The 13,020-nt window shown below is 53.4% G+C and overlaps 3 protein-coding genes and 1 non-coding gene across 4 annotated transcripts; 2 read left to right on the plus strand and 2 right to left on the minus strand.

Annotated features, from left to right (window-relative positions):
* Positions 1-9: 9 nt before the first annotated feature.
* EV422DRAFT_287961 (uncharacterized protein) lies at positions 10-1,453 on the minus strand. The gene is made up of 3 exons (XM_053066016.1): positions 861-1,453; positions 434-746; positions 10-379 (listed from the first exon to the last, which is right to left on the minus strand). Exons 1-3 carry the CDS (start codon positions 1,174-1,176, stop codon positions 208-210), a joined length of 801 nt encoding a protein of 266 aa, XP_052921501.1. The 5' UTR covers positions 1,177-1,453; the 3' UTR covers positions 10-207.
* Positions 1,454-2,391: 938 nt separating this feature from the next.
* On the minus strand, positions 2,392-6,727 carry EV422DRAFT_509762 (armadillo-type protein; the record flags this gene model as incomplete). The annotated part of the gene is made up of 6 exons (XM_053068873.1): positions 2,392-3,129; positions 3,202-5,715; positions 5,793-5,994; positions 6,055-6,236; positions 6,304-6,501; positions 6,587-6,727. 6 exons carry the CDS (start codon positions 6,725-6,727, stop codon positions 2,392-2,394), a joined length of 3,975 nt encoding a protein of 1,324 aa, XP_052921502.1.
* Positions 6,728-7,148: 421 nt separating this feature from the next.
* On the plus strand, positions 7,149-7,221 carry EV422DRAFT_t147. Its single transcript has one exon. It is a non-coding gene; the product is annotated as a tRNA-Phe (tRNA).
* A 319-nt stretch (positions 7,222-7,540) lies between these two features.
* On the plus strand, positions 7,541-8,275 carry EV422DRAFT_571708 (uncharacterized protein; the record flags this gene model as incomplete). Its single annotated transcript, XM_053073023.1, has 1 exon — positions 7,541-8,275. One exon carries the CDS (start codon positions 7,541-7,543, stop codon positions 8,273-8,275), a length of 735 nt encoding a protein of 244 aa, XP_052921503.1.
* Positions 8,276-13,020: the final 4,745 nt, after the last annotated feature.

Here is a 13,020-nt window from a genome sequence, read left to right on the forward strand (position 1 = left end):
AAGGGGAAATATGAACATGCATGAAAGGGTATGGGACGTTGGGGTATCGCTATATATACTACAATGAGTGAACGTCCGGGGAAATAAACAAGGGTGTCGAGGTATCGGAGGGGCATATATCTCGATCTCGACGGGAAGGTGTTTGGATAATGTTCGTATGGGATGGGCGGGAACAGCAGAACAAAAAGCCTCGCTCTCTCCACCCGCTCACGACTGCTTCAACGCATTCTTCCCTCCCACCTCCTGCCCATTGCCCACCTGCAACATCTTCATCCTCTTCACCAAAAAGCTCACAAACGGCAACAACATAATTAACGTCCACAACATCTGCACAAAACTCCTCTCCTCCCTCCTCTTCTTCTCCATAACCTCGCTCTCCCTCCACTCCATCTCCTCCCCCACATCCGCACTTGCCCACCACCCCTCCTTCAACCGCCCCTCCACCCTCGATGCCCTATGGTCCTCCTCCCACACAGGCGCGACCTTCACACCCAGGTGGAGATCATGCAAGAGTTCCGCGAAAGTTTCAATGGACCCCGCCGGCACGTCGACAGAGGAAGGGAATGCGACGGTGCGTGGACGGCAGGGGAAGAGGTGCGGGGGTTTGCCGGTCGAGACGCGGGTGTGGCACGCTTGGAGGAGAAGGTCGAGGAGGATCTCCGGGGTGAAGCGGGAGGGGTGCGTGAAGGAGGCGCGGATGAAGCCGTTGGAGTCGGTGATTATGCCGTTGAGGTTGTCTTGTGCCGCTGGGGGGGGATCACAATCGGAAGGTTAGCTCACTACTACTATATGCTTTGGCATGACGCTCGCTGGTCATTATCCCACGCCCGTGCCCAGGCCAAAGCATCCCACCAACCAACCTATAGTCCAATCCCCGTTCGACGGGTCATACGGCAGCCTCCGCGCATGCTCCACAGCAGCCCGCAGGGCCAGGTGATCCTTTGAGTATCTCGGCCCCGGCATCCTACAGCTGTTCGAAACGGTCTTTTGTGGGTATCCGTGTGAATTGTTGTTGTTTTGACCTGGCTCTATGATGATACGCGTAGGAGTGGTGGACAGACGACGCTGTGATGGAGGCGATCTCGGCGTGGGAAGCGGTTTGGCTGCGTGACAAGATGATGGTGGTTGAGTAGGAAGGTGAGGAGTTGAAGCACGAGCCTTGCGACACCCGAGCATCCTTCCAGCGTCACATCCTTTTGTGCACAGACCCAAGGAATCCCCACGCGATGCACATCCAGATCCAGCAAGACGATCCGCGCGAACAAGATATCGAAACTACATATTTACATGCATGGATACATACATACGTAACATATGTGGTGCGTGGTGCTGTACAGAATAATCTCAAGAAATAGATACATAGGCGGAACTGGTATGAGGTGGTGCGAAGGGGGGGGTGCTATGTACTTTCTATAGGAATTGGGAGAGATGTGCTAAGAGAGATGGGAACATTGATGGGGGTGGTGCATGCGTGGGAGGGATCAAAGCTTTCGACGGGTTACTTTGCGGACCTATAGGAGTGGTATGAATGAGTACGGTCTATCGTTCGGAAGTGATGTCAAAATGTGATGCACACATACCGGGATAAGATCACCCTCATCCTCACTTTCCTCTTCCTGCGCTTCTTCTGCGGTCGGTGGATTCCGCCGTCCGTTCCGTTTGGTCGCTGGAGCTGCGGCGACTTTTGGCTTGACCGGTGAGGACGTGTCGGAGGCTTTCCGTTTGCTGGCTCGTGTTCCCGGGCGCTGAGACCAGAGACGACGGATATTCCAGTAAGAACCGAAGCCAGCCCACAAATGAAACAAATGAAACAAAAACCCAGACTCACCGCACCACCCCCATCCTTCGCCCCCTCAACATCACTACTTCGCACAATCCCACTATCCGTCTTCGTCACCACTTTCCTTCTCCGCGTCCGGGGAGCGGCGGCCTGCACTTCCGCCTCACCCTCCTCGTCATCATCAGCCTCAACCACCGGCGGCGCAACCACATCCCCATTTGGACGCCTCCCTTTCCGTTTCGCAGGGGATTCTCCTGCAGATCTGGGGGCTTTTGGGGTTGGTGATGGCGATGCATCCGGTGATAGTGTGGCTACTGTGGTTGTTGCTTTCGTCGCCCTTGTAGTCCGTGAGGGTTTCGCAAGCACTTTTTTGGGTGAAGGTACTTCGGCGTCTTCTGCTGCGTGCGCGGCCTTGTCGACGTCATCTTCGCTTTGATTGTTGGCATCGGAGGAGTGAGGGTTTACGACTTTCGATGTGGCTTTCGGTTGCGCTTTCTGACGCTTAGGGCGAATCGGCGACGTTGCTTCTGGAACCGTGTCCGAGTCTGAACCGGGAGGCTCTACCGTCTTTCGGCCACGCTTGTTCGCCTTCGTGAGATAAGTGTCAGCATTCATTCCCTGCTGTAGCCTAACATAACCCAACCACAAATCAAAGACTTTCTCACCTTCCCACTCGACGCCTCCCTCTCTCCACCCGAACCATCATTCTCCTTCTCCCCCTCGTCCTCGCCCTCGCCCTCCCCACTCACCTCCCCCCTTGCCTTCCCCTTCACACCCCTCCCCGCCCTAACCGGCGTCTTCACATCAACCATCCCCCCTTCCTCCTCCTCATCACTCGAAACCTCCCGTAAATTCCTCGCCGCCCGTGCACTCCTCGGCGCATTCTTCCTCTGCGGTGTCTCAACCGGCAAGCTCCCCTCCCGTTCCTCCCCACCACTCCGTCGCCGCTTCGCAGGCGTGCCCGTACTACCTTTCGATCCTTTTCGCGCTTTCCGCTTCGACCCAGCCTTCTCCTGATCCGACACGTCCTCATCACCCTCCCCCCCGCTCTCATTGTCAGACCCCTCCCTCGACCTATTCACATGCTCTTTCTCCCTCTTCACCACTTCGCGTTTCGGGCGAGTCGAATGCCCCCCCGACGCCGCATTCTCCTTTTTGGCGCGGAGGTCGACAAGGGCTTTTGGGAGGTAGCTTCGTCGCGCGTTCTCGTTGCCGTGTGCGGAGGTGAGTTTTCCGAAGAGTTCTTTGGGGAGGTGCACGCGGCCGGGGTAGGACGGGAGGGACCAGTTGGCGTGGGTAGCTTTCTCTTGGATGAGGAGCTGCGTTAGGTCGGAGAGGATGTAGAGGTTCTGCAAGATACAAGCAAAGTGTTAGCAAAGCATCATCGGCATGACCGCGAAAACGGAAGGCAAGGAACTTACATCAGAACTCTCACTCCACAAATCCCTCACAGTCTTCAACTTGCTCGCGACATAATACAAAAAGCTCGCATTATCCGCATTGGCAACGCATTCCAAAAAAAACTCCACATAAACCGCAAACATCATCAAATCGTCCACCTCCGTTCCAAAATCCGGATGATGCGCCAACAAATGCAAGAATTTCACAAGCGTATGTTCCACCAGACTCGCGTTGCCAGAGTCCCCGCCATTCGTCTCGTCAGTCGCTCGCAGCATCTTGGCTTTCCTAGTCAGGAAGGTTTTGACGCGGTTACGGAGTTCCACCTCCGGTTCGTGGGCCGCGAGCATGAGCACGGTCATGTACTCGAACTGCACGGCCTGGGTGGAGAGGTACAGCATGAGTTTGTCGACGAAGGCGTGGCGGACTTGGTAGATCGGGTCTTGCATGACGAGGGCGAGGCGGTGGGTGTCTTTGACGTCGATGACGGAGGAGGTGGTGGTGGCGTAGGAGGGTTGTTTGGCGAGTTTGAGGAGCGCGATGCCGGCTGTGAGACGGAGGTGGGCTTGAAAGGGTAAGGAGGTGTCTCTTGTAGCGACAATTTCGCCTTCGGAGATGAGGAGTCGACGGATAAGTTTGAGAATGGGCACCGCGATTTCGGGCGTGAACGCTGTGGTTGTCATTGACGTCTCGCCGTTAGCCCCGGCGGCTAGGGCTATCAGTCGTTTGGTCAGGACTTTGAGGCCCAGGATTTTGATGACGCCTTCCGTCTCCAGATCCTCCAACTCGACCCAGTCCACGTCGTCCTCCGCAGCTTTCCGCCGGTTGACAAGCAGAACGTCCTTGACGATAAATGTTGACACGGCGGGATAATGCGCCTCAAACAAACCGGGAGAATGCCGCGCAAACTGCGCTAAAGCAGTCATATGCGTGGTCAGCTTCTCGTTCTCAAAGTTGAGGTTCTCCATAATAGTCTCCAAGACACTCCTGCAATCGTCCTCAGCCTCGCTTTGCCGGATATGCGCCAGCACCACAACAGCGTTCTTCGCCTGCTGCGGCGTCCCCTCCAACGCGAATCTGACCAGCTTTGCTCTCGACGTGCTGTCGTTCGGCGCTTCCTCCGGGAACACCCTTGTAAACCTCGCGAGCGCATCCAACGAGTCCGCCACAAGCGCATCGTCATCGGAATCCTGCAACAATTGCGTGAACTGCTCGATATTACTCCTGTATAACGCCGGAAACACCGTCGATATGTACTTCAACAGCGTCTCCGCGACCCGTCCCAGATTCTGCGCCTGCTTATCGTTCGGATTCCTCCGCGATTGCTGGATCTTCTCGACCAAATGCGGAATCGTCGATTTCGTCACGACCGTTAGGCTGATTCTCCGGAGCAGGATGGCGAATGTCTCCATGATGGCCCCACCCAGCTGATCGAGCCGCTTCGTAACCTCTTTGACATTCTTGACGAGCTGTTTGTAATCACTTTGCAGATCCATCATCCCTCTCAGCAACTTATACAGCCGCCCGTCGTTCGCCTTGGCGAATTTTTGCAGGTGGCTCGCGGCCTTTTTGGGCTCAGGGAAGCGTGAGGCGAGGTAGGTGATGCAATGGCCAAGAAACGTCTCGGTCTGCTGATGTTCGGTATCATCGTCCATTATCCCGCCGTTGTACTTTTCGCATTGATCGAGGTATGCCGCGGTGGCCTGCATCATTTTGGCCTGGCGATCCAGAACGTTCACGAACGCCTTCAGTTGCCTGTTCGTCCAGAACACTGCCACGTTCAACAATCTATCCGACCGCAGTGCGTCGTCTACAGTAGGCGGGCAGATCTGCTCAAACAACGCCTTCTCCACAATCACTTTGAACCCCGGGTCCTCCAGGTATAGCAGGTCCAGAATTTCACCCGATATCCACGCGTATTTCGTCACGGCTGCTGCTTCACCGGCGGTCGAGTCGACGATTTCAGAGTACTTCAAATTGAAAACCTTCGCCAACGCATCAACAGTAACATCCCTCACATGCGCCCGCTTATCCTTCATCCTCGATCCCGCCGTAACCAACAGCTCCGCACTGATGTTATGCGCTGATAAGACATCCAAGTTCGCCAAAAGGTTCAGAACCGCTGTTCGGACCTTCTCATCGGGATCGATGCACTTTTCCTTCAACCCGGCATTTAACTCCGCGGCGAGATCCACGTGGTTTCTCAGGATCGGTAGTGTCCACTCGACCCAGGCGAGACGCACTGCCGCGTGCTTGTCGTTTCGTCGCCCGACCCATGATTTCCACACCTGCGGGTATTTTTCCGCGAGTTTGGATCCCGGGACGGAAAACATCTCTCCGAGGACTTTCGTAGCTAGTGTGCGCACGTTCGTGTATTCGACTTTCAGCTCTTCTTCGAGGAGTGGGATGACGTTGAGTAAGACTGCGGGAGATGCTCGGTTGATTTGGAGGATCAGTGTGTGGGCTTCTTCCCATTGTTCTCTTTCTTCATCGTCTTCTAGGCCGTGTCCTGCTGCCATGATGGCTTCGCTGAAATACTGCATAGTGACAATGCATATGAATATCCGGTTCCTTCTCGTCATGCGCAGTCTCGCGCATGTCCTCAGATACTCACTTGACAAACGTAACGCTGCAGCTTCTCAGGACAGGAGTTACATAGGTCCGTCGCCATCTTATATGCACTCGGTCGATCATCCGGCTTACGAAAGAACGACAGTATAAGTTCTACCACTTCCTGCGGGATATGGTGGCTCTCGTCAATCAGTTGCTGCAGGATGTCAACCATAGCCATCGTGACGCTCTTCGTCAGGTCGTGTCTATATCAGGGTGGCGTGTGAGCGCGGAAAAAGGGAATCCTAACAGCAGTATGAAAGTACCTCAGGAGATCAAAGAAAGACCGGAAATAGTCCACCACCAGATCGTCGGCATTCAGATCCGCCACGAGCACGACGCTCTTGACAGTCGAAAGACTGTCCAGCAGGTAGAAACACATTTGATAATATGCACTTGTCTTGTCGCTCAGTCCTTGCATTTGCTTCAAGAAGAACTCAAATATTTCCTGTGTGATCAACCAGCATAGCATCAGTCTCGCCCCTCATATGCCTTCTCGTTCATCGCAAGCATACCCGCAGTTGGTTCTGATTATATGGCGCGTCAGGCGCAAACAGCCGTAGTATGTCCGCCAAGCAGCATGCGGTCAACACTCTCACGCCTTTGTCTTTATGCGCAAGTAGTGACTGTGAACGTAGGTCTTTTTGCACGGTTTGTAGAGACTTTGTGTCGACGGCTTCTTGTTCCATTATCCGTAAATCATTGTGGAGTTTCTAAGGAAACGAAAATATCAGTTCTCTCCGCAGGCGCTGTCGACCTAGCCCCTGCCTGCCGACGGTGCGCAGACGTTTATCGCACCTTCAGTCTGTTGACCAACTCCGCTGTCGTTATTCCTTTCCCAACCGCTAATGGTACAATCCTCTGACTGAAGCTCAGCCGCTGCACTCCACGCCTGACGGGGGTATCCCCGCCTGCCTCGAAACTAAAAGGGTCCGCCATTCCTTGCAACTGCGAAGTTCTATCCTCTCGGTGTTTTTGTTTAATGAGTTGGGCAAGCTATAAAGACGCCTTGTTTGCGGCTGCTGGCCCACAAACTCCACACAAGCTCTGTCGACCAAGGACGCGCCGGTGTCCGAAAAAGAGCTTCGACGGGAGAATCACTTCCCTCCACTGTGTCTGCGGCAGTACCGACTGTTAGCGGGAGCCGTTGATGTTGGAGTAAGTTATTCCCGACCCCGCTGAGCACCACTCGTAGTGTCCGAGATGTACTGTATGTCGAAAGACGGTGGAGATGTGCGGAGTGGTGAACATGTGTCCGACCGCTACATTCGCAAGGAGAATTAACCAAAAGGGGGCTGTGTCGTTCATTAACTATCCAGAATCTGATTCATGTCCTTTCAAATACAGGTTCTTTTAACCAGCTTCCTTAGCTCAGTTGGGAGAGCGTTAGACTGAAGATCTAAAGGTCTCGCGTTCGATCCGCGAAGGGAGCATCCGATTATATTTTTTTCCGTTTTTTGGCTTTGGCGTTTGTGCCATCCTCGCTCCTGACGACAGCAATAGAGAGGTTATATCTCCCCAGAACAAAAACGAGTTCGACCGCAAAACGAGTTCCCAAACTACCGGTAGACAGCCACTGGTTGCACGCTCTAGGCGTTTATACAAACTCGTCGTTGTCATTGGCCTCAGCGCCCACATACATTTTCCAAAGCTGATCGCTTGAGGGGCAGCCTGGATTTGGGCACGCGCGACAGTCCACTTTGCCATTCCGAGATCTTGACAACCAACATCCTTCTCAGGAGGAAGCCAAATATGGACGGCAACAGTAGTTCTGGCCTCCTGTCCGCATTGCCCTCAACCGCCGCCTCCTCAACCGCATTGCCCTCAACCGCTCAACAGCCCAGTGCAAACAAAAGACTCCAACGGAAATTGATCCGACCTTGCCACGACATCGTCCTGTTGAAAGAAGTCATAAATATTTATCCTTATGGCGTTCCTCGCAACGTGCGAGCGGGAGCCTGGCAGCAAGGAGCGAAGAACGCAAACGAGGGTTGCCGTGAAGTGATCTTTGATGAGCGCCGTGCGCGAGATCGCACCAAACACCTGGTGGAAACTATGCGACGTGCCGAGCAGGAATCTCTGCGCACCTCCGGCAAAGAGGAAGAGTACGATGAGCGGGAGCAGCTTCTTACAGATCTCATTGAGATGATTGATGAGGGGGAGGTTCTGAAGACGACTGACAAAGACAAACGTGATAGGGAGGAAGCGCAGGGCAAGCTGTTGCGGGCTCAAGCGCTTGAAGCCCTTGGCTCATGCTCACAGTTGGCGTCAGGGTACAGTAGCCACGAGGAAAATGAGATGCCTCAAAGCGCCAAAAAACGAAGGCGAGGGTTAGATTTGGACATGCAGGAGTGGTTGAAGGAGGATGCCATTGCACATAGTCGTCAACTCGATCTGGAAGAGCGACGCATTGCAGCGGAAGAGAAACGCAATGAACAGATGGACACACTTATCCAGTTTTTGTTTCGTTGGGATGGAGGTATTTAGCGTAGTTTATTGTGGGTTTATAGCATTTGCGGTCTCCAAATACACATCTACGGAGGGAGGTCCAACGTGGAAGAACAAAGAAGCTACACTACCGTACATACAAGTGTGAATGTTCGTGAATAAAGCAGCAACCATATAGTATTTTGCAATTGGCCGCAGAAGAATTTTCATGTTCTTCTTGAAGTCCGTCAAGGCGAAATATTGCAGAACCTTCCCGAAGCCCCATTCAACGGAAACACAAGCAGTGCTCATCCGTTTATTGAACTCAGCTTCGGCTGGTGTCAGGGTGGAGCCCTTGTAGCCGCAAACCAGCCAAGGTTTCAAAGGGTACGCCGGATCACCATAAATGATGTACTGGATATCGTCAAATTGGGTGTAAGGCTGCATCTTTTCTTCCAGCAAGCTCTCTTTCAGAATCCGTGCGTCGTGTCGTTTGCCAATAAAAGGGCCACTGAGATGGATGATGATTCCCGTCGGGGGTGGTGACGGATTGGTACTTGAGGGCGTGTACACGCTTGTGTCCGTTGTAGACTTGCTTCTGGTGCCGGGAAGGCCATGTGTTAGGACGAACCGTCCCGTCAATGAATCCGACGCAGGTTCTCAAAGCACCGGTCTTTCTATGAATTGCGTCGCTGAATTGCTGAAGACAGGTGCGATCAAGGCGGCGACCGTCAATCTCAAACAATATTTTGTATTGGTTGTAGAGCAAGTCTACGGTCCGATTGAGGATGGTGGACATCCAAGGAAGGGGTTGTCCAAACATATCTTCCAATTCAACCCATCTACAGGGATATGCAAGGCGCCAAAGAACAAGAAGGATCGCCTCCTCCTTTGTGGCCCAGAAATTGGAGTATTTACTGCGGATGGTTTCCGGCAGCTTCAGCGCATCAACAAGCTGTGGAAAATCATCCTGGTGAAAACGGAACAGCTTGTAAAACTTGTCGGGGTTCATGGCTCTCCAATCCAGACAGTCGCCTCCGCGAAGGCGCCTTTGTTGCTGTTGCCACAGGATATACAGGGCAGGGGGGCGCATTCTGCCTGGCAGAGAAAGTCAGAAAAACGTGTCAGAAAGCAAAATGGTACACATAGCAAGCATGAATTCACCTGCCTGATGCTCCGAGCAGTGTGTGGGCTTCTGGGGTTGTCAAGATGTCGGCAATTGCGTGCAGGATCTTGATCTTGAAGCTTGTTCTGGCTGTTGCGAGTTTGGCCTGCCAAACTCGCTCGCGCGGAGGCCTCAACTCGTCGTACCAGCTTCTTGGAGGGTGTACCAGGAAACAAAAGTCCAAACTTGTCCTTGTCGCAGCAAAAAACGAGAAATATAACCTCTCTAATGGACGGAAATGAACAGGCGAGGAAGGTTGGTCAGCTCCTTCCTCTTACAAGAGCGATTATCTACCGCATTGGCCTCTGGGACCCGCAAGCTGCCTTGCGACTTACTGACATGCGAATCGCTGTCATATTGCAGATACCTGGACGACTGCGCCAGCTGGAGTGGAAGGTTCTACTACAAATGCCTTGTTTCAGTCCTCATCAAGCAACTTTCCAGGGTGTCTTAGTGATACGCCCTCTGGTGCTTCCGCCTGTGGCTGGACTGAATCCTGTCGGCGACGTAGACCATCTGAGGTATAACCAGCCCTCGACAGGACATTATGAGGCCCCTTCATCGATTTTGTTTTAGCAAGGAACCCGACGGACGAGGGAAGACCTCTGTTGGGATGGCTCAATAGGTTGAGAGACTGTTCATGAATATTACTGATCCGGAACCGTTTTGAAGGCATCACTTGTCTACATATAAAGGTGTTAAAGGTACTTCCGGGAAATGCATCGCTACCTCATGTCTATTCTGTGTAGCCGTTACTCTGCCAGTCAGTCATGTAGTTCCCATGTTTTCTCGCGCTGGTTGGGCCCGTTTCTTCCGATATTCATCTACACCGAGATCGAGCTGTGTCCACTTTCACCTTTACGCCAGCCTGTCGCAGCTTGCTGAGTCCGATTGCGTTAGTCGTAAGAGGCACTTGATATTGTGCACAGTTCGTCGTGTTTGTTTCATTCGACGAGGCCATGTCCACATCGGCAAGTTGTTGGTCTCTTCTGGAATTTGACGGCATCCCCAGGCTAGTCGCGCTGTCGAAATGTGTTGGTTGCGACGAAGGACCGACCTCTTTGTCGCATTTTTCACACTTGGTCGTCTCGCACTGGACTCCATGCCGCGGTTATAGTAGACGAGGAACGAAGGAGCTTGCCGAAAGCTCGCTGTGACGACCTCAAATCCTTGGGCTGGGACATTCAGGGGTGCCCGCGTGGGGTGGGCTGCCAGACCGCATAGGTGTTGATGGCGGCCACGTCGGTCGTCAGATTGGATGTCCATGTCTGTCACACAAGTGTCCAACCCCAACCAACGTAGCGGGAGTGCCGAGTTACAGAGGGTTCCTAACCCGCGGCCTGCTCCTTCATACCCATAACAAATCAAAAGGGACAAGTGCCGGCCAATGTGCCGACAGGGTCTCCCGGCGTGAACACAGTTGCCACCTGGCCGGTTCTCATGAACGTTATGATTTTGAATGTTGGGAGGGTCACATTGTCCCACACGGAGGACGTCACTGGAGAGAAGCTCCAGTAATAGCTCATAAAGGCCTCAAGGGCTCCGCTGCTTCCTCCTTCCTCCGAGACAAAAGCTTCCACAGACGCGTGATCACCTGTATGATGAGACGTGGACAGGTTGATGAGACGGGGATGAAGGGACAGGTTGAAGACACGAATAGACACTTCCCAGCAGCAGTCAGCAAGAGACTGGGCTCGCGTCATCAAAGAGGTCTAACGACCGCTTAACTCGTAAGTCGGGCATCAGTACACGCCAGCGCCGACTGTTGCAGTCAGAGGATGTTCAATCAGGCGCGAGAACCAGCGTCAGAAGAAAACAGAGAAGCAGACTGCATGGAAAGGTTTTTGATAGGAACGTTAGCTGGGCTGGTGGGAATATCGGAAGGATGGACTAAAACGAGCAAAACGTTGACCTTTCCAACTCGATGAAGCGAGAGACGCGTCCCTCGTCCGGTTGCCGTCTGTAAAGAAAACAATTGTCAAAAAGTTGAAGACACAAAGAATTCTCTCAACAACAGAAGCCTCAGCTCGCCAACTAGTATCATCAACCGGTCCATCGTCAACAACCGGCCATCATCAACAAGGGCGAAAGGCGGCACCACGGCAGTGGCAGAGGTATTCCTCTGACCAAATGGTCACTCTCCCAAAGCTTTTGCACAAGGTCCTGTTCAGATCCAAAGTGAACAGCCGGGCCGGGCTCAAGCTCGCCGGACATCGTGGAGGATCGTAGCAATACTAGCGTCGGGCTTCTCCGCCGGGTTACCGGCTGTGAGATATTTACGGATCCTCTGCTCTGATGTAGTGACAACATATGTCCATCGGTTTCTCTGTCGTCTCTTGTCGGTAAGTACATCTGTCTCCGGCGTGAGGGCCTTTTGGTCGTACATTTGTGAGGGCTGATGCGACCGTTCGCCCAATCTTTCAGTCAAAATGGTACCAATCGTTCTTGGACCGCAAGTAAAATGGGAGCCACTTGGAGTCTATGGTATCCGGTGATAGTGCTTAGGTTGTGGTATCCACTCTCGTCAAGTACAGTACCTATATACCGTTGGAGTCGGTCGAGGAGTGTTTTTGGTTGTTGGCGTCGATGTGCTCTTGTCAAAACCTGTTGAAAACGCGTCAAGACCAATGAACGCCAACTTCGACGCGTTCAAGAATCCCGGATTCCGGTACCTCACGCGTCCCTGAACACAGTTCCATGAATGCCGCAATGGCCTCCTGCTGAACAAAACGGTCCGCGAAGCAGCTGGTGTGATGTCGGTGGTTTTGCAACGGCCCGGATGATGGGCGCCTCATTCCGCATCTGCGTCGAGGTCCCCGTTGTCATCCCACGGTCGGCTCTGTCGGCGCTCTGATATACGGAAAGAGAAGCAAGTACAGCTCGGCCGGCAAAAGTGTGGTGTCAAGGAAGTAAACCAGCAAAGATACCTCGAGGCGGTATGCGCGTCGAATGCTCTTCTCATCCACTGGTCGATAATGACGGGCTCGACGCATGACGGTGCAGATGTTGAGCCCCGGAGCCCGGGCAGAGCCCAGATAAGGTGCGGAGTTCCCAGTCAGACGTGACCCGGGGCGAGGTATGAGGCGGCAAGGTAAGTGAAGAGGTTCAGCCAAGCTATTCGCTGATATCCGTGCGGGGCCGCGGTGTTATTGTGCCGAAGGAGCGACGAAGAATACGGTAGGCCCCAAAAGTGCACAAAAGCAGCAAAGGCGAAAGAGGGGCGACGTTGTGTAAGCGCCTCTCCGTCAAACGTCGGGCAATATGTCGGCGGTTCCGCATGGGTGCTGGGAGAAGTATACGTGCCAAATCCCCATATGCAGAACAGTGGATGACATCCTCACTCACCAAACTTGCCCTGCCTCTTCCCTCTTCGGTTTTCTGCAGTACAAAGTCAACAAACGGAGGCGGCCGGCCAGAATCAGCAAAATCCCACAACGACTTCTCTCACCTCATCATCGCCAAAGATGAGACAGGTCCATTGTTCACTTCCCAGTCCACCGCATCAGGTCGCCTTCTGCGTCCGTAAGAACTCCGGCGATCATAGCAGGAATCTCCATGTCCATGAAACATACACGTGCGTACCGTTAATGTTGGGAGTCGCTTACAAGCTGTGCGGCGTGTTGCTGACCGACCGTTTCCA

The sequence above is a fragment of the Fimicolochytrium jonesii genome (assembly GCF_025526975.1).
Source record: "Fimicolochytrium jonesii strain JEL569 chromosome Unknown EV422scaffold_36, whole genome shotgun sequence".
NCBI lineage: Eukaryota > Fungi > Chytridiomycota > Chytridiomycetes > Spizellomycetales > Powellomycetaceae > Fimicolochytrium > Fimicolochytrium jonesii.

What these genes read in the sequence shown, in the direction of transcription:
- EV422DRAFT_287961 (XM_053066016.1), bottom strand. Translation starts at nt 1,176, where the DNA reads ATGCTCGGGTGTCGCAAGGCTCGTGCTTCAACTCCTCACCTTCCTACT. An exon ending in GAACGGGGATTGGACTATAG is followed by an intron (nt 747 to 860) that starts GTTGGTTGGTGG and finishes ATCCCCCCCCAG; the next exon opens with CGGCACAAGACAACCTCAAC. An exon ending in GCATCGAGGGTGGAGGGGCG is followed by an intron (nt 380 to 433) that starts GTTGAAGGAGGG and finishes GATGGAGTGGAG; the next exon opens with GGAGAGCGAGGTTATGGAGA.